The 25,141-nt window shown below is 42.0% G+C and overlaps 1 protein-coding gene across 15 annotated transcripts in view; it reads left to right on the top strand.

Moving 5' to 3' along the window:
- The first annotated feature begins 355 nt into the window (after positions 1–355).
- Positions 356–25,141, top strand: part of CDC14A (cell division cycle 14A) — a 183,866-nt gene continuing 159,080 nt past the window's right edge. For 7 of the 15 annotated variants that reach the window (XR_011258734.1, XR_011258736.1, XM_069598887.1 and 4 more), the window contains exons 1-3: positions 356–920; positions 1,714–1,804; positions 22,274–22,349. Coding sequence is in view for 10 of the 15 variants with exons in the window: in XM_069598887.1 (XP_069454988.1) it covers positions 872–920; positions 1,714–1,804; positions 22,274–22,349 (216 nt within the window). In the remaining 5 variants the exon portion in view is untranslated. The remainder of the gene's footprint in view (positions 921–1,713; positions 1,805–22,273; positions 22,350–25,141) is intronic. The other 8 variants (XR_011258733.1, XR_011258735.1, XM_069598869.1 and 5 more) reach the window with 2 other exon arrangements.

Raw genomic sequence — 25,141 nt, forward strand, 5'->3', positions numbered from 1 at the left:
GAAAACTCTGGAGTGGGAAGAAGACTCAGTGGGATGCAGAAAACGAAGGGGCGCGGGCTCATCCTTGCCTGAAAAGCTACAGCAGCGCTCTCCGGGACACTCCCAACTCCACCGTTTCATTCATAAGTTTCTGGTCTGGAGGCCCCTCCTGGCTCCTCGGCCCAGGGCCGCGTATCCCGTACAGCAATTGGTGGACGGTAACAAAGCCTTAGCAACTGGCTCTTAGTGACCTGCGGGGCGCCTGGTAACTGGGGCGCGGGGCGGGCGCGGAGAAAGGAGCTGGGCTGTCCCTTTAAGGGATGGCCGCGGAGCCGTGAAAGTGGAGGGAGCTGAGGGAGGGCGGGGAGGAAGGCCTGGGGGCGGACCCAAGGGGAGGAGGAGGAGGAAGAGTTGCTGCTGAAAGGAGGTGGCGAAGGAGGAGCCGGAGCAGCTGCTGCCAGCCGGCGGGCACCAGAGTCCTGCCCGCTGCCTCACGAGTAGCCACGGGCGCGATCGGGGCCAGACGTCTCCTCCTCCATGATCACTTTGGGAGCCGGGGGAAGACTTTGCCCGGCCGTGAGAGCTGGTTTGCGTTTCCCAGGCGCGGCGGCGGCAGAGCAGGGGCAGCAGCCGGGTCCGAATCGGAGTGGCCACAGCCCGGGGCGTGTGCGCCCCGCTCGGAGCGTGCTCGGGTTCCCCACGGAATGTCCCCGGGGCGCCCGGCGCGCTGACCCCCCAGCCGCCTCCGCCTTCGGCGCCTGCTGCCTCTCTCGGGCGGGCTCGGTGTTCCGGACTGCAAGCTTCCCGGCTCCTGGGCACTGGGGAAGCCCCCGGGGGCGGGTAACCTCAGCTGGCCACGACCCAGCCCTCTCCCGTGCGTATCTCGCTTAAGATGGCAGCGGAGTCAGGGGAACTAATCGGGGCTTGCGAGTTCATGAAAGGTGAGGAGCAGTCGCCCGGCATCCTCCAACCCTCTGTTGACACCCCAGCTCTTCACTTCTCGCCCCTGCGTCCCAACCACTGTCTCCGGCTTCTTCTTGGACCCCCAGCGTACTGCAATCGCTGCGCGCGCTCTTATCCCTTTTCCGTACTATCCTTTCCCCCGAGGACCCCCCGCTTCCGGCTTCTCTGTCTTTCTTGCGTCCCTCGTTCCCTCTGCAGCACTTTCGGAAGGCCTCCCAGCTCGGTAAAGAGACCGCACCGTCCTCTGCCGGGCTCCAGCACGCAGCGGCTCGAGGGGAATTCTGCTCCAGGGGATCCTTTCAGTTGCCTTTATCCTACTGTTGCTGGATCTCGGTTTACGGGACACCTCCAACCACACCCCCTGTCTCTCCTCCCTTCCTCTTGAAGTCTCTGGAGCTGTAGGGGAGAGTCTCGCCTCTCTCTTCCCCTTCCGCAGAGGTCTGGAGATTTCTGAACCAAACTTCCATCTCCAGTTCAACGGGTACCCTCAGCTTCTACCTGCTCCCGCTGGCCTGAAACCAGGGAGATCAGGGAGCTTTGCACCCCACTGAGTCCCTCAGTCGGGCCCTCGACTCGCTTCTCTGAACTGGTGTGCTTTCGGATCTCTAGCTTTCCGGGAGAGATCAGGTTTCTGCAAGAATTCCACGTGTTAATGGGTCTTTAAATACCGGGTAGCAGTTGTTATTTTGATCCTAGTGTATTAGCACCCCGCTACCCCACCAGCTTCCCTGCTTCTCATGTTTTCTCCCATCTTTTAAACTTGTCTTTCAGATCGGTTATATTTTGCTACTTTAAGGAATAGACCAAAAAGCACAGTAAATACCCACTATTTCTCCATCGATGAGGAGCTGGTCTATGAAAAGTAAGTTTCTATATGTTTTTTTAATCTCAGCTATTTAACTTGTTGGCTCTTGGGTAAGGAAATGCTATGCACCTTTATGACAGTTCTATTCTCCTTCCCCAGTGGTGCAAGTAACAAATCCAATTTCTTAGGCTCAGAGGCTGGGGAAGAGGTGCAGGGAAAGTTAAGGTAATTTGAACCTGTCATCACCTCATTCCTTTTAGTCCTCTGTCTATATTAGTTCTTCCTACCACCACAGTAAACTGCAACTGTAGATTCTTAACACCCCCCAGAGCAGGGCCAGGGAGAGGCACCCTCTGTCCTTGCTCGATTCTGTAATACGCATGTGAATCAGTCATAGGGTATTTATTGGAGCACCTACAGAGTACAGGGCAGGGTGTGTATTACAGGTGCTTCAGCTTTACGGTTCACAAGGCTTCTGCTGTATCCCAGGATGTTTTTGTTTGTGCGGCTCATATTTGGAAAGTGGGACACACTTAGCTGTGTCCCAGTCATATCTATGAGTAAGATTTTACCTGGGTGGTAAATTGTTGCGTTATTTTATTTGATTGTCCCAAGCGTCACTGCATTATTTTTGCCTTTGAGGAAGTGATATAGGAGTACTGATTTACATTCTTTGGTTACTTTGGCTTTGTGGGATTAGGATTTAAGAGTGAAAGATGCATTTAGGGAATTGTTTTGTGTGAAAGACTGTTGATCTACATGAAAAAGCTTATAGTATAGTAAACATTTAATTCAAAGAGAGAGAAGCAACATAATAGTAAGGAATAAGAAGGCTGAGTTGGCTTGATTATGTCCTTTTATTAAAAGAGCTGGTGTTTCAGGGTAGTCAGTATATTCTAACAGGAAAATTTAATTTTACTTTCTTGTTGTCTTAACCAAAAGTCCAATTACATGAACATAGTTAAGTGAACTGTATTCATTATAGAAAGTGTCTTAGGACTTGTGCTGTTAAGGGGGATTTTGGGAGTTCTGCCTAAGGGTTTGTGAGTACCACCAGGCGTTCGAAGAGTGAGAGTATTCTCGACCATCCAGAGCATATCTTTTCTTTGAGGGAAAACAATCTTTAATTGTCACTTCATCAGAGGGATTCATGAAACTGATGTCTTCAGGACATTTCTCTTACTGGTGCTGGGAGCAGGATGCTCCTTGAATGGCTGAAGCAAAAGTGGGAATGAAAGAGCCCTTTGCTGCTGCTCATGAATGCCCAGAGCTGCTGCAGCAAAGAGGTCTAAATCCCTGGTGTCAGATTACAGCTCTGCTCCTAGACAGAATGGAGTACTGCACTGCCTACTCCCCTGACCTCAGGTACCTGGATGATGTCACTGCCAGCAGTGTTTCTGGAGTATTCATTCTGTTGGGAACGTGCATTGTTGTCGCTTTCTTTTTCTGTATGTAGAGTTTGGGGACCTCCGTGAGTCTGAGGGTAGGCACAGTGTATACGCTATTATGTTCAATTCTTCAGTGATGTGCTGAAGGTTAATATGTCACTGAATTAACCCCAGGCATTAAGGTCTCAGTTGCTTCTTTTGGGATCGCTAGTTGATAGATCTAGATCTAACAGGAAATTATGTTTAGTCAACTAAACACAGTGCTCAGTGGTTTGATTCTGATATTTATATATGAGGAAAGATTTTTGTATGATTTTAATGTTAGTATTTTAGGATAGGACTTCAAATCACATTCTTCTTATACTGATTCTACTGTATTTCTGTAAAGAAAGACTTTCTGGAAAGACCATCCAATTTATATTGTGAAATTTTGATGTCATTTGAAACTTTGATAAAGACTTTAGTCTGGGCAGAGTGTGTACATCTTTTTGTTTGAGGTGCCCAACTACTGTGCCACGGGAGTAGCTATGGTTCTGATCACCCACAACTCCATTTTTTGGTCACCTTCAACATTATACAGGATTAGATGATATAGTGAATACAATGAAGATGGATACATGTTACCTTCACAGAGTGCCAGAGCTGGAGGGAGAAAGACAGGACTTCAGTGAGAGAGAGAGAAAAGATAACTGCCCTAGATTCACATACACCCCCGGTGCTGGGGGGAATTCATGGCTGGGAGAACACGTTTGGTTGAGGGGTTCAGAAAAGCCTTCATGGAAGAGTTAAGACTGGTTTGCAGAATGGACAGAGATGGGAGAGGAGAGATCCCAGAAGCAGGAATAGCAAGGATGAGGAGGGAGGCTCTAGAATGTCCTCAGGGAATAGTGAGACCTCTGGTTTGCCTGGTGTGTATACAGGTTCAAATGGGGCTGTGTAATCTGAAGCTGAAAGGTCAGCTGGGCAGATTGAGTGCCAGGGTTCCCTTAGTATGCCATGGGACTCTCTTGAGGATTTGGGGGCAGTCCAGGGTATGACTGGTCCTATGCTAACTGCAAATAATGGCACATTTCATAGAGGATTTAAATGCACGCCAGGTGCTCGGTGTTCCACAACTATATATTTTATTTTCACGTCAGTTTTTAGGCCGTTAACTGTTATTATCCTTAGTGTGCAAATGATGAGAATAAGGAACAGAGAGGTTAGGTAAAAGTAAGAAGTAGCAGACCTGGAATTTGAAATCGAGCCCTCTAGTTCTGGAGTACGTATGTGTGTTCTGTGCTTAGTCGCTCAGTTGTGTTTGACTCTTTGCAACCCTTTGGACTGTAGCCCTCCAGACTCCTCTGTCCGTGGGATTCTCCAGACAAGAGTATTGGAGTGGGTTGCCGTTTCCTTCTCCAGGGGATCTTCCTGACCCAGGGACTGAACCCAAGTCTCCTGTGTCTTCTGCGTTGCGGGCAGATCCTTTACCACTGAGCCATCTGGGAAACCCTAGAGTACATATATCCTCTCTCAAAAAACTAATATGATAGCATCATTTTGGACAGATTAGAGAGGAAGTAGAGCCTGGTTAGAGAAATTCTGAAATGTTCAGGGGGAAGAAATAAATGCCTTGATTAGAACTGGTGGCAATGGTGGTGGAAAGAAGAGCTCTGAATCCATGTTGACTTGGCAACAGATCAGGTATGTGGGTTGGTGTGGTGCTGAGGAAAAAGAGGGGTCCAAGACATCTTTTAGACAGCCTGGGTCACAGTAAACCTGCTGAGACCATTGACTGAAACAAGAAGTAGGGCAGAAGAACTGGCTTTTGTGGGGAGAGCAGGCGTTTCCGTATTGGTCAGGTTGGAAGGAGGGAGTTTATGGGATGTGCACATCAGGGTTGGATATCACATAAATTAGAAGTCCTTAGATTTGGAGGTTTTCCTCCAAAAGATGATAAAGCTGTGAGAATGATGTAATTTCTGGGAGAACAGAGAAAAATATCAAGGGCTGTATTTCATAGGCATGACCAGGATGAGAGGAACCAAGGGAAAGAGGTAGTAATAAGCAGCCAAAAAGGTGGATCAATGCTGAAGGAGAGAGAAGAGAGGGGAGAGGAACAGACACAGTGGAATCCATCTTGTCAGCACTGCTTTTAGGACACAGTGAATTAGAGAGACCACAGAGGCCTTTGAAGGATGAGTAATATCAGGGTTCTTCTATGACAGATAGCTTATGGTGAGGAAAACCTGGCCTATTATATCAGATTGTAATTCTCTAAGGAAAGGAGAAGGCTTGCCTGGTGGCTCAGCGGTAAAGAATCTGCCTTCAGTGCAGAAGCCTCAGGAGACACGGGTTCGATCCTTGGGTTGGGAAGATCCCCTGGAGGAGGGCATGGCAACCCCCTCCAGTATTCTTGCCTGGAGAATTCCATGGACAGAGGAGCCCGGTGGACCATAGTCCATAGGGTCACAAAGAGTCAGACATGACTGAACCGACTTAGCATGCCTGCAAGGAAAGGAGAATATTAGTATATGTGATCACACAGAGCCTTATACAGCCCTATATCTGTGTACTTATTTTCAGAATGTATAAGTGAAATGCTTCCTTTTTGGCTAAATTATCATCCTGGAAATGCAACTATTATTTTTTTGAATTAAATAAATCAACAAATATTTAAATAGCAAGGCTTTGTTCCTCTTAAAGGAACTATGGGCAAAATTTCTCCCAGCCAAAATTTTAGAACTGTTTTCAAGCTGACTTTGCTTCAAGCTGACTTTGCCTGTGGGGTTGTTGGAGTGGGGTGCCTGCTGTAGAGATACCCCACACCTCTGAGTTGGATCTGGGAAGGCAGTAAAGGCCCTGAAGTTTCTTAATCCTGGTTTGGTAGCTACCAGCCCTGACACCTGTCAGGGCAGGAGGCATAGATTGGCAACCCAGACCCACAGGTGCATCCGCTACCCCCACCTGGCAACTGTCCGAGAAGCTAGTGGAGAAGGGTTAACAAAGTGGCCTTATGAGATCCCAACTATCTATTAGAAATGAATTTTCTCTTTGAATTTTAAACAGAAGTTACCACATTAGTATAAAGGCATGAGCAATTTTAGTAAAATATGGTTGACAATAAAGCATATATTTATCCTTGAGTTATGATTTCACAGATCAGAATTAAAATCAGAGTATAAACTACCACACTTGTGGGGAAAATGTAGTCCCCCCCAAAAAGGGAACCTTTTAAAGATTTGTCTGTATTTGATTAAGCTATAAATAATGCACAACTTTCCAGAAAGGCTAGTTCTTTGGTTTTGGAATTGGGCTGTGTAATCCAAATAGGGGCTTACTTTTTATAACTTGGCTCAAATTCCTTTTGGCTCGAAAGTTAACAAAATCAAATATGTTAATTGTTATAACTGTGTGGGCCCCTCCTAACAGTGATGGGTATAGAGTTGAATGTCTATGCATAGAAAGGAGATTGTAGAAGTCTTGTCCATTTTCATTTCTTCTGTTTTCGTGTTTGTAAAGGTACTGAAAATGCAGGAGAGAACTCTTCATGGACATACTCTGGGGACTGCATATTAAGCAGTTTCTGAAATGATTCAAAGAATTTCACCAAATGGTTTAGCATGGAAGAATGAGCAGCCTCTAATGAGGACTAATTAACTTGAAGATTTAAATAATTTAAAATGTCCAATTTTCATTTAAACTTTATTAAAGTAGCCTGATATTAATGCAACTGGGAATTTTGGGATAAATAATTTATAAAAGAATGATTTCTTACATGTAGCTTGTAGCATAGGCTTGAGTTGAAATGTGAGACTAGGACATCTTTGAGAGAAAGACAGAGAAACTTCCCTTGCCCAGAAATATTGTAGGAATAGAAGATTTAGGTTAGATTGAGGTAGGAAGAAACTCTTTTGTTTTTTCAGTTTTTATTTTGAATTTAATGTGTAACAAGTAGGCCAATGTCACGGAAAGCTGAATGCCACCTAAGCTTATGAACATACACAGATATGCTCAGAAATGTGATCTTATATAGAGCCTTGAAAGTGAAGGTTGCTCAGTTGTGTCTGACTCTGTGGCCCATCAGACTCCTCTGTCCATGAAATTCTCCAAGCAAGAGTACTAGAGTGGGTAGCCGTTCCCTTCTCCAGGGGATCTTCCTGACCCAAGGATCAAACCTGAGTCTCCTGCACTGAGCCAGGTTCTTTACCTTCTCAGCCACCAGGGAAGCCCCTGGGCCTAGAGCTGTAGGGCCATCATTTGGTACCTCAAATCTCTGTGATATAGACAGAACAGGAGATAGAGTTGAATTCAGAGACACATTTCACCAGGAGAATAAAAATAAAATTATAGCAGCAGCTAATATTTATAGTCCCATGACAAGCTAATATTTATAGTCCTATGACAAGCAGTGTTCTTTATATACATTGACTCAATCTTGGGAACAACCCTAGGAGTTAGGTGCTATTATTGTCACCTATCTATATTGCTTTATAGATAGGAAACTGAGACTCAGAGAGGATTATGTAGATCTGAAGGTCATTGAGCTAGTAAGTTTACCCTGAAGTCATTCTCTCAGTCATGCTTCCAGCAAGTTCCCATTTGTCCTGAGCCTGAGGCTGGTAAAGAGGGTGGAGAACAGCTTTGCCCCTCCCTGGCTCATGTGACCCTTCTAACTTGAGTGGTGATGGCTTTGGCAAGGAATGGGCTGCTGACATTGTGTACACAAATTTCTGTCCAGGCTGTATCTGGGTATGTCTGGTAGTAATTAAAATGTTTTCCCGCAACTCCACTTTTGTGGATATGAATTAGCTTTTTCTCCTTTCAGTGGACTGCCCTGCCTAAAAGAGAGAGAGAAAATAAATTGAGTTAATTATCATTGTATGTTAATAGGAGAGGTGAAAACAAAAGAAGCCCAGTTTTTATAAGCTTATGAAAATTCTTTGCAGGCAGACTGTGAAATGTTCTTGCTGCTTAACTGGTGTCACTTAAGATGTAATGATTTGTGCATAGAATTCTCCTGAAAACTCAGAAAACTCTTTAGCTTTTAAAAGGTAGTATAGGTTTCTACTTTCTTCCCCTTTTCTCCTTTCTCTCATCCTAATCTTGCAGAAATAACAGTTTCATTCAGGGCCACTTATTCCATTCTGTTTTGAACACAAGAGTTTTAGGCGTGTGCTTATGTATGTGTACCTGTGTATATAACCAGGATTATTACGCTGTGTGCATCATGAGGAGATAGATATCTGTATACCTTCACCACTTCCCTGGTGGCTCAGACAGTAAAACTGTCTGCCTACAACTCAGGAGACCCAGGTTTGATCCCTGGGTTGGGAAGATCCCCTGGAGAAGGAAATGGCAACCCACTCCAGTACTCTTGCCTTGAAAATCCCATGGACGGAGGAGCCTGGTAGGCGACAAGTCCATGGGGTTGCGAAGAGTCGGACACGACTGAGCGACTTCACTCACTTCACTTATGCATTCACCAGTCAGTTCTTAATTCTGTGACCCACTAGAGTCAACTTTTATTTTCAGGATACTGATTTATTAAATACTTGCTGTTTTGACCTCTTTGGCATCCACACTGGGGTTGTCGATTTCTGTTCTTCATAAGGACAAATTGTTACTCAGTTCTTTCCGTTTGCTCGAGACAAGCTTGGTGAAAATGCAAAATTTAACTGAGGTGCTGAGGACTCATTTAAAACTGACAGGGCTAGTCTTAATCAGGAAGCCTGAGAAGGGAGTCAAATGGGTTGGAGGAGAGTCCTGTGAGGAGCTGTGTGCTGTCCAAGTTCTTTGTTGGCCAAGTCACCACAGGGTGGCTTCATTATTGTGTTTGAAGTAGATCCCTAAGACATCAGATGTTCTCATTTGTAAGTTCATAAACACATTCCAAAGCCGAAAGTAAATGACTTACACTTAGCCACAGCTTAGTGCATCTTTGTGCTTTAAAAGGAAAGAGAGAGAAAGGAAAAAAGACTCTTGACATGTTGTTATGGGTAGTGAAAAAAGCATAATTTAAAAGTTGTAGGTGGTTGGAAATAGAGGAAACAGTACAGTCCTGTGGTTGATACTTCGTCCTTCCACTGCAGAGGCACGGGTTTGATCCCTGGCAGAGGAACTAGGATCCCTCATGCTGCATGGCGGGGCCAAAAAAAAAAAAAAAACGAAAAAAAAACACCCACTCCCCCCAAAACAAACATGGAATATTTAGATGGGATAGATTTTGGTACAGAGCAGTATGCTAATGCTTTGGGAATACACAAATACAGAAAGAAGGAAGTGTAAACAAATACAGGCAAGAAATGACAAAAGTTGTAAATGAATATATCAAAAATCCAAGAAAGGAAGAGATATTACTTCCCAGAGTGATAAAGACTTCATAGAGTGACATTTGAACTAGCTTTTGAAGGGTGTGTAAGAGCGAAGAGTATATTTTATAATCTCTGTGAGGACAAGTACCGCCTATTTTTGCTCACCACTGTATGCATATATCTAGCACGGAGCCTGGCTTAGAGGGTGTACAAGAAATTTTAGCTGAATGAATGAGAGCAGAAGGGAAGAAAGAAAGATTTCAGTGTTGGGGAATATCAAGATTTTGTTAGGTGAGGCAAAATTCTTGAAGTGCAGAGAGGTCATGGGTGAGGCTGGACGCATGGTTGGGGACTGGCTTATGGAAAGCTGTTTGGATCTCAGCTCTACTGGTTTATGAATGACCCAGGGAGACTGAGCAGAGCTCTGCTCAGGACAAGTACTGGACTGGGAGGTGTGGCAAGACTGGATTATGGTTACAGCAATGGGAACAAAGGCTAGGTGGGAGAGAGGCTAGAGGGGATGGATTGACTGTGTTTGAGGCATTTGAGGGGTCAGGGCAATTGAAGGTTAAGTTCAAGATTCATGGTTTGGATGATTGGGAAAAAGTGACACCTTAAAGTAGGGCATGTATGTAAATCAGAAGGAGAAGCTACCTTTTTGTTGCTTTATTTGGGGGATGGGGAAGGGAAATAAAAAGGGGAGTCTATAATGAAAGTAAAAGAGGAGTCATTGTCTTTTGTGATCTTTAAGCAGAAAATAGACAATGCCTGCCCTGGGTATCTAGCTATTTGCTTGTTTTAAAAATCTGGGGAGTTGGGTGGGACAGCTGATCTCAAGTTCCTTTCTGGCTCACTGATTTGAAGTGGGCTTAAGTGTGGAGTTCACTGTTTCTTTAAAAAATTTTTAAGCTTTAGTTTCAATTTACATTAAAAAAGTTGGTTTTGTTAATCGACTCAATACTTCCAGGACCACCAAAGAATCAGCTCTTGAATGAGAACCATCAAAAATATTTTATTTATTAAAGCATGTAATAATCCCAGCCTTTGACAAACTTGGAAACATCTGGTAAAGCATCACAATTATTTGTGATTATCAGTGAATTTCCTTTATGGAAAATAGTTTCACAAGCTATAGTCTTTGAATGAAGTATTTCATTTATTAATTTAATATTTTGGTGTTAAAGATCTTCATATCCTATTGATGAACTGAAGAATTTGCTAGTTTGGACATGTTCTTCTTTTATAAAATTTAATTTTCTTTTGAGAACCAGAAGAGATGGTATATTTCAAATTTACTCTCCTTGCTACATATACTCTTACAATGCATATACTCTTATCTAGTCTTGTCTGGAAATGTGGGATTTCAGTAGGGCAGCTTCTACAAAAAGATGGAAAATTACATCTTGAAATATCAAAGTAGTTTTGTAATTTATGGGAACCTTTCTAAAATGAATCTACATTGTTGCCTTCGTAAAGAATTTACTGATTATGATTTACTTATTTTTCCTGTGAGACTTTATTACTATGAGTATATTGGTTGTACAGTTTCATTGTGATTCAGGTATAGTTTTAGGAGCTCCTAAAGATGGCTGAGGCAGTAAAGAATCTGCCTGCAATGTGGGAGATCTGGGTTCGCTCCCTGGGTTGGAAAATCCCCTGGAGTAGGAGATGGCAACCTGCTCCAGTATTCTTGCCTGGAAAATTCCATGGGCAGGGGACCCTGGTGGGCTACAGTCCACAGGTTGCAAAGAATGGGACACAATTGAGCACCTGAGCAAGCGACTGATCACAGCACAGCACAAGGAATAAAGAGATCTCTGCTTAAGTATCAGATTTGCTAAACATCTTTTATTTCGTAGACATCTTGTATCTTTTAGTGTTTTTAATCTAGTTAGTGTTTGTTGATGAATAACTCACCTGAGTACTTTCTAGGTGTTACTTACTGTTGGATTATGTACGTTAGTCGCTCAGTTGTGTCTGACTCTTTTCGACGCCATGGACTGTAGCCCACCAGGCTCCTCTGTCCGTGGGATTCTTCAGGCATCCTGGAGTGGGTTGCTATGCCCTTCTCCAGGGATCTTTCTGGCCCAGGGATAGAACCCAGGTGCCCGCATTGTGGCCAGATTCTTTACAGTTTGAGTTATTAGCTTTTGACATTTCTATCAATGTACCAGCAGCCACCAATAGCTGCCTCCTGCCTATGGTCTGTCTGATGAGTCTAATATGCTATGGTCATAGAAACCAGATATCGTGTTTTATTAGCCTTTGGTGCAGTATAAGGCTAAACAGACTTCCAAGTGAGTTGGAGACTCTCATAAATATTGCTAAAGGGCATGGGTTTGTGGCAGGCTTTAAAAGAAATAATATGCCTTACTTGTGATTCTCATTTATATTCCTGATTGAGATTTCTGAATTGGGGATCCTTGTATAACTGATTTCTGATTCTACACATTTCTTTTTCTTTTAAGAGAGTGTGAAATTGATATAGCACTTATCTTTAGTCCTCATAATCAAATTGTTGATCATCTGTAGCTGAATTAATCTGAAATGCTAAAAGCATTTTATTTTTATCTAAGTGAGATGCAAAGAAAAAGGGTTAAAAAGGTCTCTTCTAAGGAGCTGTGAATAGTGGGATTGTAAAATAGTGCCTTTTCTGTTTTGCCAGACACTTCAGTGTCAAATGTACTTCATTCTATATGCTCTATAGCAGATTGCCTACAGTTCTAGAAAACTCAAAAGTAAAGTTTTAGGATGATTTTAGCTTGGCAAAACTCTCAGATACCACTGAAGGGGCTGCTAAGCCAAAAAAAAGGAGTTGGGATGATGTATAGTTGGGGTGAGTCTTTTTAGACTGGGGGCCGCTTCTGGAGCAGGTCACATGTAGAGCAAGCCAGACTCTGTGTGACCCTATGGACTGTAGCCCACCAGGCTTCTCTGTCCATGGGATTCTCCAGGCAAGAACATGGAGTGGGTTGCTATGCCCTCCTCCAGCGGATCTTCCAGACCCAGGGATTGAACCTGCATCTCTGGCATCTCCTGCATTGGCAGGTGGGTTCTTTACCACTTTCACCACTTGGGAAGCCCTAGTAATAAAGATACAGGTGTAGGGTAGACTGTGGTGGGGGGGAGAAATGGGTGTCCCCCAGTTCTCCCTGCACTAGGGAGGTGGATGGCCTCCCATTCTCGATCTTCTTCCCTATCCTTTCCTTCTTAGGTTATTTTTGTCAATTTTTTTCTGTCTAGTCCAGTTTTGTACCCAAAGCCAATACAATGTGCTACCTGATATCTTTTCCCAGATTTAACCTGGTTTAGAAGGATTAAATGGAAGAAGACAACAGTTTTGCAGATGAACCAATCATGTCAACATTTCATTCATTTACTGTCTTCTGTGCCAGGTGCTAGGGATGCATTACTGAGCAGATTTTAACCCAACCCTTGTTCTCATGGAGTTTATTGTCTGGTGGGCCTTAGGGAGGCTATTAATGAATATTCAGATATCGGACAGTCTGTAAACTCTCTCAAGGAAAGACCTATGATTCTTTGGAAGCACATAAGAATAGGACCTGGCCTGTAGGATGGAGTGGGGTGTGTGTGTGTGTGTGTCTGTGTGTGTGTGTCTGTGTGTGTGTGTGTGTGTGTGTGAAGTGGGGTGAGGGTGGAGGTGGGGATACAGATGGAGGAGGGATCAGAAGAATTTCCTGAGAAAGTGTGACTGGAGCTGAGTCCTGAAGGGTAAATGGGTATTAATTAGGCCAAGGAGGGTAATGTATGAAGGGCCTGAGGCAGGAATGAAAAGAAGTAGCTTGCTTGGAGCTTACTAGTACTGAAATGGAAATGGTACAAAATGAGGCCCCAAAGAGAAATAGGTGGGGGCTACATCATCCTGGCCTCACAGACAAGTTTCAGAGTTTTGGTTGTAATTCCAAGAGTTTAGAGAGGTAATGTGATCATTGCCAGATGTTAGAGTAATTATTTTCCTTTTCAGGGCCTCTCTTGCTTTATGACATGTGAGGAGGGTTAGTCTTTTATGTATAGGGGATCAGTCACCAATCTGTTTTCTACCAAAGTCACATGTATACTCTCTGCATAGCTGTCTTGCCTTTAATACCTGCCACTGAATAAAGGGGTTAATTTACACTGTTTGAGAATGTTTCTATGGGAGTGAATTTTAATCTTGCCAGTGCATTCCTGAAGAAGTCTTCTTTTGTTTTCATTAATCTGAGACTCAAAGTGGGAGTGTTTAATTAATTGACTTGCTTCAGAAAGGGAACTCACAGGATTACAGACCTCGGTGCTGAAGGTTCTTTGATACATTTAGTCTTGTCTTCGTTGTTGTTGTTCGGTGGTTAAATTGTGTTCTACTGTTCGCAACCCCATGGACTGCAGCACTCCAGGCTTCCATGCCCTTCGTTATTGTCCAGAGTTTGCTCACATTCATGTTCGTTGAGTCAGTGATGCCATCCAACCATCTCATCCTCTGCCACCTCCTTCTCTTTTTGCCCTCAGTCTTTGCCATCATCAAAGTCTTTTCCAGTGAGTCAGCTCTTCACATCAGGTGGCCCAGAGTATTAGAGCTTCAGCTTCAGCATCAGTCCTTCCAATGAATATTCAAGGTTGTTTTTCTTTAGGATTGACTGGTTTGCCCTCTGCTCAGTCCAAGGGACTCTCAAGAGTCTTCTCCAGCTCCACAATTTGAAAGCCTCAATTCTTCAAAGCTCAGCCTTCTTTATGGTTCAACTCTCAGATCTGCACATGACTGCTGGAGAAACCATAGCTTTGAATATATGGACCTTTGTCAGCAAAGTGATGTCTTTGCTTTTTAATATGCTGTCTAGGTTTGTCACATAACTTTCCTTCCAAGGAGCATCTTTTAATTTTATAGCTGCAGTCACTGTCTGCAGTGATTTTTTAAGATAAAATCTGTCACTGCTTCCACTTTTGCTCCTTCTGTTTGCCATGAAGTGATGGGACCAGATACCATGATCTTAGTTTTTTGAATGTTGAGTTTCAAGCCAGCTTTTTCACTCTCCTCTTTCACCCTCATTAAGAGGCTATTTAATTCCTCTTCATTTTCTGCCATTAAAGTGATATCACCTGCATATCTGAGGTTGTTGATATTTCTCCCAGCAATCTCAATTCTAGTTTGTGATTCATCCAGCCCAGTATTTCTCACGATGTACTCTGCATGGAAGTTAAATAAGCAGGATGACAATATACAGCCTTGACACACTCCTTTCCCAATTTGGAACCAGTCTGTTGTTCCATGTCCGATTCTAACTGTTGCTTCTTGACCTGCTTACATGTTTCTCTTGGCTTTAAGGCAAAGTGGCAGCATTAACCCATTTTATAGAAGCAGCAGCTGGAGCCTCGGGTAGCCCTGCTACTTGCCCCAGATTAATAAGTAAGTTAGTAGGTGGAGAAGAGTTCCACATATTCCCAGTGTTTTGTATCTGGACCTCCGTAAAATCCTGGATAATGCACCAAAAGACAGGAGTGAGAGTTGATGTTGGGATTCTCTCCTTTCTTTGTGATCTCAACAAATGTCAGACTTTATGCAGGTACATAAATAGTAGTGATGTCAAGTTTTCCTGTCTTATAAAGCTTCTCTCTGAACTGTTGGTTTGTTCCCTGCTGCTGCTGCTGCTAGGTCGCTTCAGTCGTGTCCGACTCTGTGCGACCACGTAGACGACAGCCCACCCGGCTCTCCTGTCCCTGGGATTCTCCAGGCAAGAATACTGGAATGGGTTGACATTTCCTTCTCCTGTGCATGAAAGTGAAAAGTGAAAGTGAAGTTGTGTCCGACTCCTAGTGATCCCATGGACTGCAGCCTACCAGGCTCCTCCAACCATGGGACCTTCCTGGCAAGAATACTGGAGTGGGTTGCCGTTTCCTTCTCCTGTGCATGAAAGTGAAAAGTGAAAGTGAAGTCGTGTCTGACTCTTAGCGATCCCATGGACTGCAGCCTACCAGGCTCCTCCAACCATGGGACCTTCCTGGCAAGAGTACTGGAGTGGGTTGCCATTGCCTTCTCCAGCTATGTTGAAAGCACAGTAAATTTCAGGGAGAAAGCTGTGAGGGTCTTCCCCTTCTCTGAGGGGGATACTCTGAGAGAAATGCCTTCTGAACCCAGACCCAACACTCTGAGAGAGCAGAGTGCATCACTTAGAGTGAGTAGATCTTGAGAAACATTTGAACTGTTGAATAGTTTGTCCAGTATGAATAACCAGAGTCATGAACAATCTAGGCTGTTTTTAATATATATTCTATAATAGTCATATAGAATGACTGTGATAGGAAAATGTAATATAATATAATAGGTGGAAAGAACTTTAGGAGCTAATTGAGCATTTTCATTCAATAGATGAGAATATGGAGTTGCAGAGAGGCTAAGATTTCAGCCCAGGGGCATTGAGTGGTTCAGCTGGGACTGGAACCCCTTGCTTTCCAATGGTCTTTAGTTTTCCATCAGTCTGTAGTTGACTGATACGTGGCTGGGAAGCTTCTTAGATGTGTAGCTTTTCTACCCTAGAAAGTTGATATCATTGTGACTGTGGTTTATTACACATGAGCAACAACTCAGAATTGTACTTTGATCTTAAGTTAGTGTTTGCTGAGCATTTGAGGCCTTTTTGAATTTTGATTGTTGTGAGTTTCAGCTATGTACAGGATCTTTATCATCAGACTGCAGGGGTGCTGATAAATTTTAGTAATAGGGGAAATATTAGGTGTAGCATGTAGCCTAGAGGACTGTGCTGATTAATTTCACCAAAATTTTGCACATATGAATATACACACATGCACACATGTCACTGTCCTTTGGAGGAGACTGCTCTCTTAGTGCTTATCGGTGGTAATTATGTTTACTTGTCTGTCATTGGGTGGTGAGTCCTTGTGCTTAAGAACCAGTGATCAGTAGGTTCTCAGTGATATTTGAGTAATGGAATGAGATGAAACATGTCAGCAGTGCTGATAAAAGAAAAATGAAGAGTTGGCATGCCTTATAATGATCTTACAGACTTTTAAATATTTTTGGTATGGACAGCACTGTTTAATTAATATGTTAACTTTTAGTGCCTTGCTCAGGGTAGGTGGTCAAAATTTTGTTTAGTGAGTGTTGCTTGGAATATAGTTTATCTTTTTTGCTGAAGAATTGAAAATTTTCAGAGGAAACTTCTGATACATCGAATAAGGTATCAGGAGGGAAGGGACATAGGTATATATACGGCTGATTCATGTTGATGTATGGCAGAGACCAACAAAATACTGTAAAGCAATTTTCCTCCAGCTGAAAAAGAAAAACGGCAGCGAAAAAGAATAAGACACAACTGTACTATAAACAGTGATTCCTCTAGGAATGGGCCCACTTAAATTAGAGTTTGTTAGAAAAGCCAAACACAACACAAAATAATGATGCATTGGAATTGTCATGGATCTCATGAGAAGAGGTAGACACATTGGGTATAATAGAAATGCTTCTAGACCCAATTTTTTTTGGGGGGGGGATTTAATTTTTGGCCACACCCTGCAGCCTAGTTCCCTGACCTGGGATTGAACCAGTGCCCCTCCACTGGAAGGTGAAGTCTTTAAACACTGGACCGTAGGGGAAGTTCCTAGGCTTAACTTCCATTTCCTTAAAATCAGTGGGTCATGGGTGACCCTGATCACCATTTGCTCTGTCCTTGGGCTCCCATTTCTTCATCCTGTCCACATGACCCTCCCTTCCCTTTCTTCTCCACTTGTAGGACTCCAGTTCTTTTAATTTCTTTTCTATCAAAACAGGGGAGAATTTGATTTTAGCTATTTAACACTTACTGAATAAAAGTAAGTGTTGATTTTCCCTTAAAAATTCAGGAGTTTCATTCTAGATATTGACCTATAATTTGCCAACCTTACAAGGGGAAATTTGTATATAGATACAACATATATTGGAAAAGGAAATGGCAACACACTCTAGTATTCCTGCCTGGGAAATCCCATGGACAGAGGAGGCTGGTGGGCTATAGTCCATGGGGTTGCAAAAGAGTCAGACACGACTTAGCAACTAAACAACAACAATGAAATATATGTATTGATAAGGGATAGATATATAGACAAAGGATATTTACTCATGTGTTCATTCATGCATTCATTTGGAGGAGTAGCTCGGTACTCTACAATAATAAAATAATACATCCGTGGTTTTCCTTGCCCAAAGGAGATGTTTCCTCTCATTCTAGCAAAAGTCTGGGCCCTTGCTTGGCTGTGGCTCTGGTGACCTCCTTTCTGGGAGTTGCCAAAAAGGAGAAGACACTATCAAGAGTCGTTAACCTCAGGCTTAGGAGCCCACTCAGCCCTTGGGTTTCTTTATTGCATCTCTGCAGGGCTTATCTGTGCCATTTCTCCTCCCCATTTTCAGTGTCCCCAGGTTGATGACCTTCCAGTTCTCTTCTACCCTGAGCCCAATTCTTTTATTCTCCTGCCTTGGTTACAAGTTACCATAGTACATATTTTATGCCTTCTAGCAATTATTTCAATTGTTACCAATTGATTTTTCTGTTTTCACATTTCCTTCTAGCTAATGGTCTGTCTTGTAAATGCATTTCCATTTTCCCCACCTTGGGTGAGGAAAATTCTTACAAAGATACATGTTGTAGGGAGGTGTCTTCTTTGTTCCTGGCATTTTATTGTACCTAAGTCAGTGACAACCTTTCTTGGTGTGAGCAGTGAGCAGCTGTGATTGGTTTTTCAGTGCTCTGGACATTTTTGAAATGTATTTAGCTTGTTAGAAAATTATATATATATATATAAAATATATATGCATACATATATATGTATGCTTCAGTCATGTCTGACTCTTTGCAACCCTGTGGACTGTAGCCTACCAGGCTCCTCTGTCCATGGAATTTTCCAAGCAAGAATACTAGAGTGGTTTTCTATGCCCTTCTCCAGGGAATCTTCCAGACCCAGGAACTGAACCCGTGTCTCTTATATCTCGTGCACTAGCAGGTGGGTTCTTTACCACTAGCTCCACACTATATTATTATAAATACATGTATATGCTTAGAACTGTAAGCACTGTAAGGAAAGGATATATAAAATGACCTTAAGATAGAGTTTGTTGGCTTTATACTTGTCTGTGACAGTTCTGAACTTTGAAGACCTGTTCTGAATTGCTCTTGGCTGTGCAAAATGTGTTTTAAATTGTATTTATTTATCTTTGTGCTGGGTCTTCGTTGCAATGCAGGCCTTTTTTCTCTAGTTGAGGCAAGTGGGGACTACTGTCTAGATGCGGTGTGCAGGCCTCTCACTGTGGGGTCTCCTGCTGTAAAGCACAGGCTCTAGGGCAGCTGTGGCTGGCAGGCTCCAGAGTGTGAGCTCAGCAGTTGCGGTGCGTGGGCTTCGTTGCTCCACAGCATGTGGAATCTTTCCAGAGCAGGGTTCCATGTCCCCTGCATTGGCAGGCAGATTTTCAGCCACTGGACCACCAGGGAAGCCCCTCTAGTTATTTTAAATAATTTATCTATTTATTTATATATCCCTAGTAGTGTTAGTTGCTCAGTCATGTCCGACTCTGCAATCCCACGGACTGTAGCCCACTAGGCTCCTCTGTCCATGGGATTCTCCAGAGAAGGATACTGGAGTGGATTGCCATGCCCTTTTCCAGGCAATCATCCCAACCCAGGGATCGAACCTAGGTTTCCTGCATTGCAAGCAGATTCTTTACTGTCTGAGCTACAGGGAAGGTATATATCTCTAGTTGTTTGTTATTTTTGTTTTTATTTCTTTAAAAAAAAATCTTGATCAGTATCATCTCTCAGCACAGAACATTTTCTGCAGGGATGGAAATGTTCCATTTCTGTATTGTACAACTTGGTAGCCACTGGGCACATGTGGTTTTTGAACTCTTGATATGGGCTAATAAGATGGGAGAACTGAATTTTTAATTAATTAATTTACTTTACTGAAATTAATTAATTTATCTTCAATTAATTTAAATAGCCACATGTGGCTAGTGGCTGCCATATTGGAGAGTGCAAATCAATTTAAGAATAACATCTGTATTTGATTTACTTTTTCCTGTGTTATTGGAGTATACCAATTTATTTTCATGGTTTTGGTGAAGAAAGTTTGTTCATTAACCATGTACTTCCGAAAGTACTCATGGCTAAACTGGCTGTAATGTTAGAAACAGCTTTGAGTTTGGGATTGAAGTTGGTTTGTAATGGTTAGTATGAAATTAGAGATGACTTGAATTCTTTATGCTTTCCTAAACTTTGTTCACAGTGAGTTAAAAAAGCTGAAATAATCTTCACTAAAGATTCTAGATTTACCTTAAAATTCTACATCTCAATATTTATGTTCAAGTAGCAAAAGAATCAGATATATTAGTTAAGTTTTTCTTACAGTAACCCAAGGACAAGGAGATCTGTATGATAGAAACAGGCTGCCTTAACCAGTGCTGATAGGTGTTTATTTGCACAGTCCATTCATTTTGCTTCTCTTGAGTGAATTCTTGTCAACAGGGCTTAACTGGTCAGTAATTAAATGTTATAGGTATAGTTCCTTTTGGATTCATGGGTATTTTGTTTATACTTAGAGCACAATATCACACTGGGGCCTTTAGAAATAGATCAAGCATTTTTAATTTCAAATTGTTGCAGCTTTCCTTTTTTGGCAACTCAACTCTCATGAAGCCTATGTGGAGGGACACCTAATTTTCATGTTACCTTGAATATAAATTACATATTAGCAAAATATTTTCAAGTTGTCTGACGTGGTAAAATAAACAAGTTTAGTACTCTTTGCTTAAGTAAGGCAGGAGACTGGTGACAGACCTGTAATGACGTATCTATGATAGTGTATTTTGGGTAACAGAAAAAAATTAAATAAATCCTAATTTTTATTTAAAAAACTTAAATAAGGGTCTTTTGGGGATGCTTTTTTTTGGAAAACGTGTTGATATTTAGTAAACTTATGGTCTAGGTTAAATTGAATTTGGGCATTAATGAGCAAAATATTCATAATGCAGACTCATTTCTGTCTGGGAATGTCGCTCAGTCATATCTGACTCTTTGTGACCCCATGGACTGTAGCCTGTCAGGCTCGCCTTGTCCATGGAATTCTCCAGGTAACAATGCCGAAGTCTGTAGCTGTTCCCTTCTCCAGGGTGTCTTCCCAACCCAGGGTTTGAACCCAGGTCTCCCGCATTGCAGGCAGATTCTTTACCATCTGAGCCACCAGGGAAGCAGACTCATTTGCTAAAGTTGATTATGAGCAGTACATTCTTCTAAGCATATTAGTCATGAGATACTATCACTGAGTGAGAAGCTCACTCTATAGTTGGCCAGGTAGAACCCACACTTAAAAAGATAATTCATAGTATGTGATAGTATATGAAAAGAGTGAAAGTCGCTCAGTCGTGTCCAATTCTTTGCAACCCCAGAGACTATACAGTCCATGGAATTCTCCAGGCCCGAATACTGGAGTGGGTAGCCTTTCCCTTTTCCAGCAGATCTTCCTGATCCAGGAGTAGAACCGGGGTGTCCTGCACAGTATGTGTTGTGGGTCAAAAGAATGGCTCAGATGATAAGTTTTAGGAACTTTGAGAGAAGGATGGCTAGTTTTCCCTTAGGATGTGGAGAAGCTAGGACTTGAACTGAATTTTGTGGAAGCTAGAAGGTATTAAAAAAGAAAAGGAGAGCCCTCCAGGCAAGGAGACCAAAGTGAGCAGCAGCTTGGATTAAGAATGTGCATGGAGTATTTGGGAATGAAGAATGGATGTTTGGAATGAAGATTCTGCACAGGACCTGTTAGGAGAGATTGGTCTGGAAGCCAGGAGTGTGACTTTTGAGTCAAAGAATTATTCCGAAGGGAGTAAAGAGCCATTAAACATTTTTGAACAGTGAGAGGATATGTGAGAAGCTAGATTTTCTAAAAATTAATTTCTAGTGTGGAGTACAGGTTGATTGGGCAAGAGAGAGAAAAAATTTAAGCACTAAAGATGTGAGATGAAGAAAGACCTGGACTTTTGTTGCCAAAGTAGGAGTAGAAGAGGAAGGATGACTTAGAGTAATAGCTTATCTGATATATAAGAACTAAATTAATATTTACTTGCTGCCCTATTGTGATTAGGAGGTTTCATGTCTGAGAGACTGGAAGAAGGAAAATGTTTCAGTCTGGAAGGCTGATTGGAAGGAAAGATGGGTTGAGTTCCAGGTGACAGAAGGACTCAAAGATGGAAAGTCCAGCGGGTAGTTGAAGATGGGAAAGACTGACGCTGGATCTCAGGTTAAAAGCCATCTGTTTTCCATGGTGTTATCATCTGATTTATAACAGCAGACTGGTGACTGTATCCTGGAGGGGATATAAAGGAGTGGAGGGAGGGAGCTGAGGCAGGGTGTTATAGCATACAGGAAATTCAAGGAGAACGAAACTGAAAAAAGACTGGACTTAAGGTACCTGGGAATTGAGAGCCAGGTTTGAGAGGGACAGTTGGAATTGGAACCTAGGGTGCTTGAGCTTTTAAATGAAACCAGGAAGTACAGAGCACATACATGTTTTGTTCATGTTGGTTCTTTCAGTGTCTGCTTTTTAATTTTTTTTACTTAATGTCCTGGCAGGGAGATAAAAGGAGGTGGAACTCAAAGCAGGCTAAATAGTTACCTGTTACAAGACTGCTTATACTAATTGGAGGGTATTGGCAGGGTGAAATCACTAGTTATTTGGGTCACTCTGAATCAGTTATATACTGACCCTTAATCCTGACAATAATTGAAACTCGATTACAACTTTAATGAAAATAAAACTGAACATTGATGTTATTGAAAATTATATTTTTATTAAATACTACTTAAAAAAAATCTCAGTTTCTATGCAGATTTTGGACCTCTGAACTTGGCAATGGTGTACAGATACTGCTGTAAACTAAACAAGAAACTAAAAGTGAGTATTGTGGTGATGTTTATATTTCGATATTAAACTTTTAAACTGTGAAATCTAACCAGTGGGATTGCTAGGCACATACCATTTAGTTAGGTAATCTTGATCTTTGGGAACTGAAGTGAGTAGTTCACCTAGAAGTTGATATTGATCTACCTGACTACCCCACAAAGGACATGTTAACCTCTTTCATTTTTCAGGATCAGTGGAAACTTGAGCTGAATGAAGTCATTGGAATAGTGATCTAAGAAAGAAAGCACAAATCCTTTTAGGTTGTTGTTAATGAGTCTATCAAGTTCCCTCCTAGGATGATTTTTCTGGAACCTTCAGGTCTGCTCCTGGATGCTGTTACCAGGTGATAAAAGGGGGGATGGCTCATCATTGCACAGCAGGAGCTGTGGAGCATGAGCTTTTTCTGTCTGATCAAGACTGAAATGTTTGTGTGTTTTTGAATGCCATCTCTATAGCGTTAATAGCGGAGTGAAAATAATGAACTAGCAGCAACAGAGACTGGACTTTACCTTTTGTGACAGAATTTGGGTCATACATTGACTGTTCATCTGTATGTTTTTATTTTACATGTAGCTTTTCCCCTCCTCAAATTCTAAACATATATGAAGAAAAGTATTATCTATACTCCTAGTTTTGGTAAACATTTCATCACATAGAAGGAAATATTTATCTTTTTCTCTCACCTTTCTAAATGAGGATCTTAAATAAAATGTTTCAATTTTGAAGGTGAAATCTACACAGCAGATTAAATGCTAACAGCTAAATTATAACACTCAGTTTAATCTTTCTGCTGGGTAAAATGTTACTGGTGTGATATAGTACAATGCCTTATACGTATTATCTGCTTAGTGATAATTTTTTTATTTGATTGATTTTTATCCAATTTAAGCATAAAAAACAAGTCTGTCATGGAGAATTTCCTGTAAAATATGAATTCACAAATTTTTGTCATTTAACTCAAATGATAAATGGACATGGAATGAAACTAAAGAGATATTTTTAAAGTAAACAATCATATAATGTAAGATCTGTTGTAATCACCTTTGTAGGGAATTGATTTTGAATTTATTGTCTGACTTGAAAATACATAGTATGTACATGTCTTTAACTGAACCTACTTAACATTTTTCAGAAAAGAAGCTACTCCCTGTAGTTTAAAAGATAAAAGTTAAAAAATTTCATTGAAGTAGTTTTTTATTTTTAACAAAGTTAAAATTTTTATAATCACCAAGGAAGCAAATAATATCCCTCAAAGGATTTAATAAAAATATTTAATGGATTTTTAATAGATAAGTTAACATGGATAAGATAACTCATAAATAATTGAAATCCTTTTCTTCCTTTTGAAGACCTAGGACTTCACTTCCTTGCTTAGTAGTATGTAATTGGTATAAGCTGGGTATTATAATCAACAAAGTGGAACCAGTCTACTATCTAGACTGATTGAAGAGAAAGGAATCATTATTAGGGAAACAAAACTTCTGGTCTGACTCAGTGTTCTTCATGTTGCTGTTGTCAGTCGCCCAGTGGCATCTGACTCTTAGAGACCCCATGGACTACAGCACTCCAGGCTTCTCTCTCACCACCTCCCAACTACATAAAAGTAGATGGATTGAATTAAGATGATTTTCCTATCGTATTCTGTACTAAACAGTATGAGTAAGTGTATAAAGGACTTGGTTTGATTTGCTTTCATTTACAAAGCTTTCTTTCAACATTATATAAATTAAATAAAGTTCAGAACAGTCCTCTAGGTTCATTTCGGTGATCAGATAATCTGATGGATGCCTGGAATGAATGACATTTTTAGCTTTAGTGCAGTTAATGGGCACCTTGTTGCTTGCTGAGGGAATGAATTTTAAATGTTAATAAGTCATGGGTTATCTCAATAAAGCATACCAGGTAGAATCTCTTTATTAGAAGAAAAAGACTTGCTTTGCCAGTTCAAAGCTACAGTCACTTCAGCCTTGTGGAATCTCAGTTTGCTCTAACATAGGGGTTGTAGAGCTCTCAGAGAGATGGTTAGGACTGTATGTCTAGAGGTTAGAAAACAGGTTTGAGAAAGCTTTGTGAATTTTGAAGTCCTATATGAAAGGAAGGTAACGTTTGTGAACTCTGATAGAAACTGCAATAAAGACAGTTCTTCAACAGAGTTTATGAACACCTTCTCAGTTTCACAGCTATCATTTCCATATGAGAAAGCTATCTGATATAATTTAGGAATCTAGATGACCATTGAGTCCAGCCTTCTGGTTTCATAAGTGCAGACAGGAAAGCCCCAGAGAGGCAGAGACTTGCTCAAGGATGCAAGGCAAAGTCGGGGCCAGGTTCCCAGGCCCAGGTTCCCAGGCCCTTGACCGCATCACTCATGCTCTTATCTCCACCTTTCCTGGTGACTGCAGCCTCTGGTTTGTCATCTTCCTGTGCTCACCCGCAGCCCAGCCCTGACTCACTTCCCCTTGCTGGTCCGCTATGGTCTCAGAGCTACTCTGCCTCTTTTTGGCTCCAGTGACTGCTCCTGCCACTCCGGCTACTTTGCCTCCAGGAACCCAGATTCTAGGCTTTCTGATGTGGAACGTACCCTCCCTGTTACCTGCCTCCCACGTTGTCTCTCTTACCCTTGTGTAATCTCCAGACCTCAGTCTCCCTTGTTCCTTTCACTCCCTCTCCTGTCAGTTGCCTTCTGATGCCTCTTGTCTATAGCCCGTGATCACTCGTTTTGATGAGACCTTTGGCACCTTACTTCCATGCCTTTTGTCTTTCTCACCTTGACAACTCCCATC

This window comes from Ovis canadensis, chromosome 1 (genome assembly GCF_042477335.2).
Source record: "Ovis canadensis isolate MfBH-ARS-UI-01 breed Bighorn chromosome 1, ARS-UI_OviCan_v2, whole genome shotgun sequence".
In the NCBI taxonomy this organism is placed as follows: domain Eukaryota; kingdom Metazoa; phylum Chordata; class Mammalia; order Artiodactyla; family Bovidae; genus Ovis; species Ovis canadensis.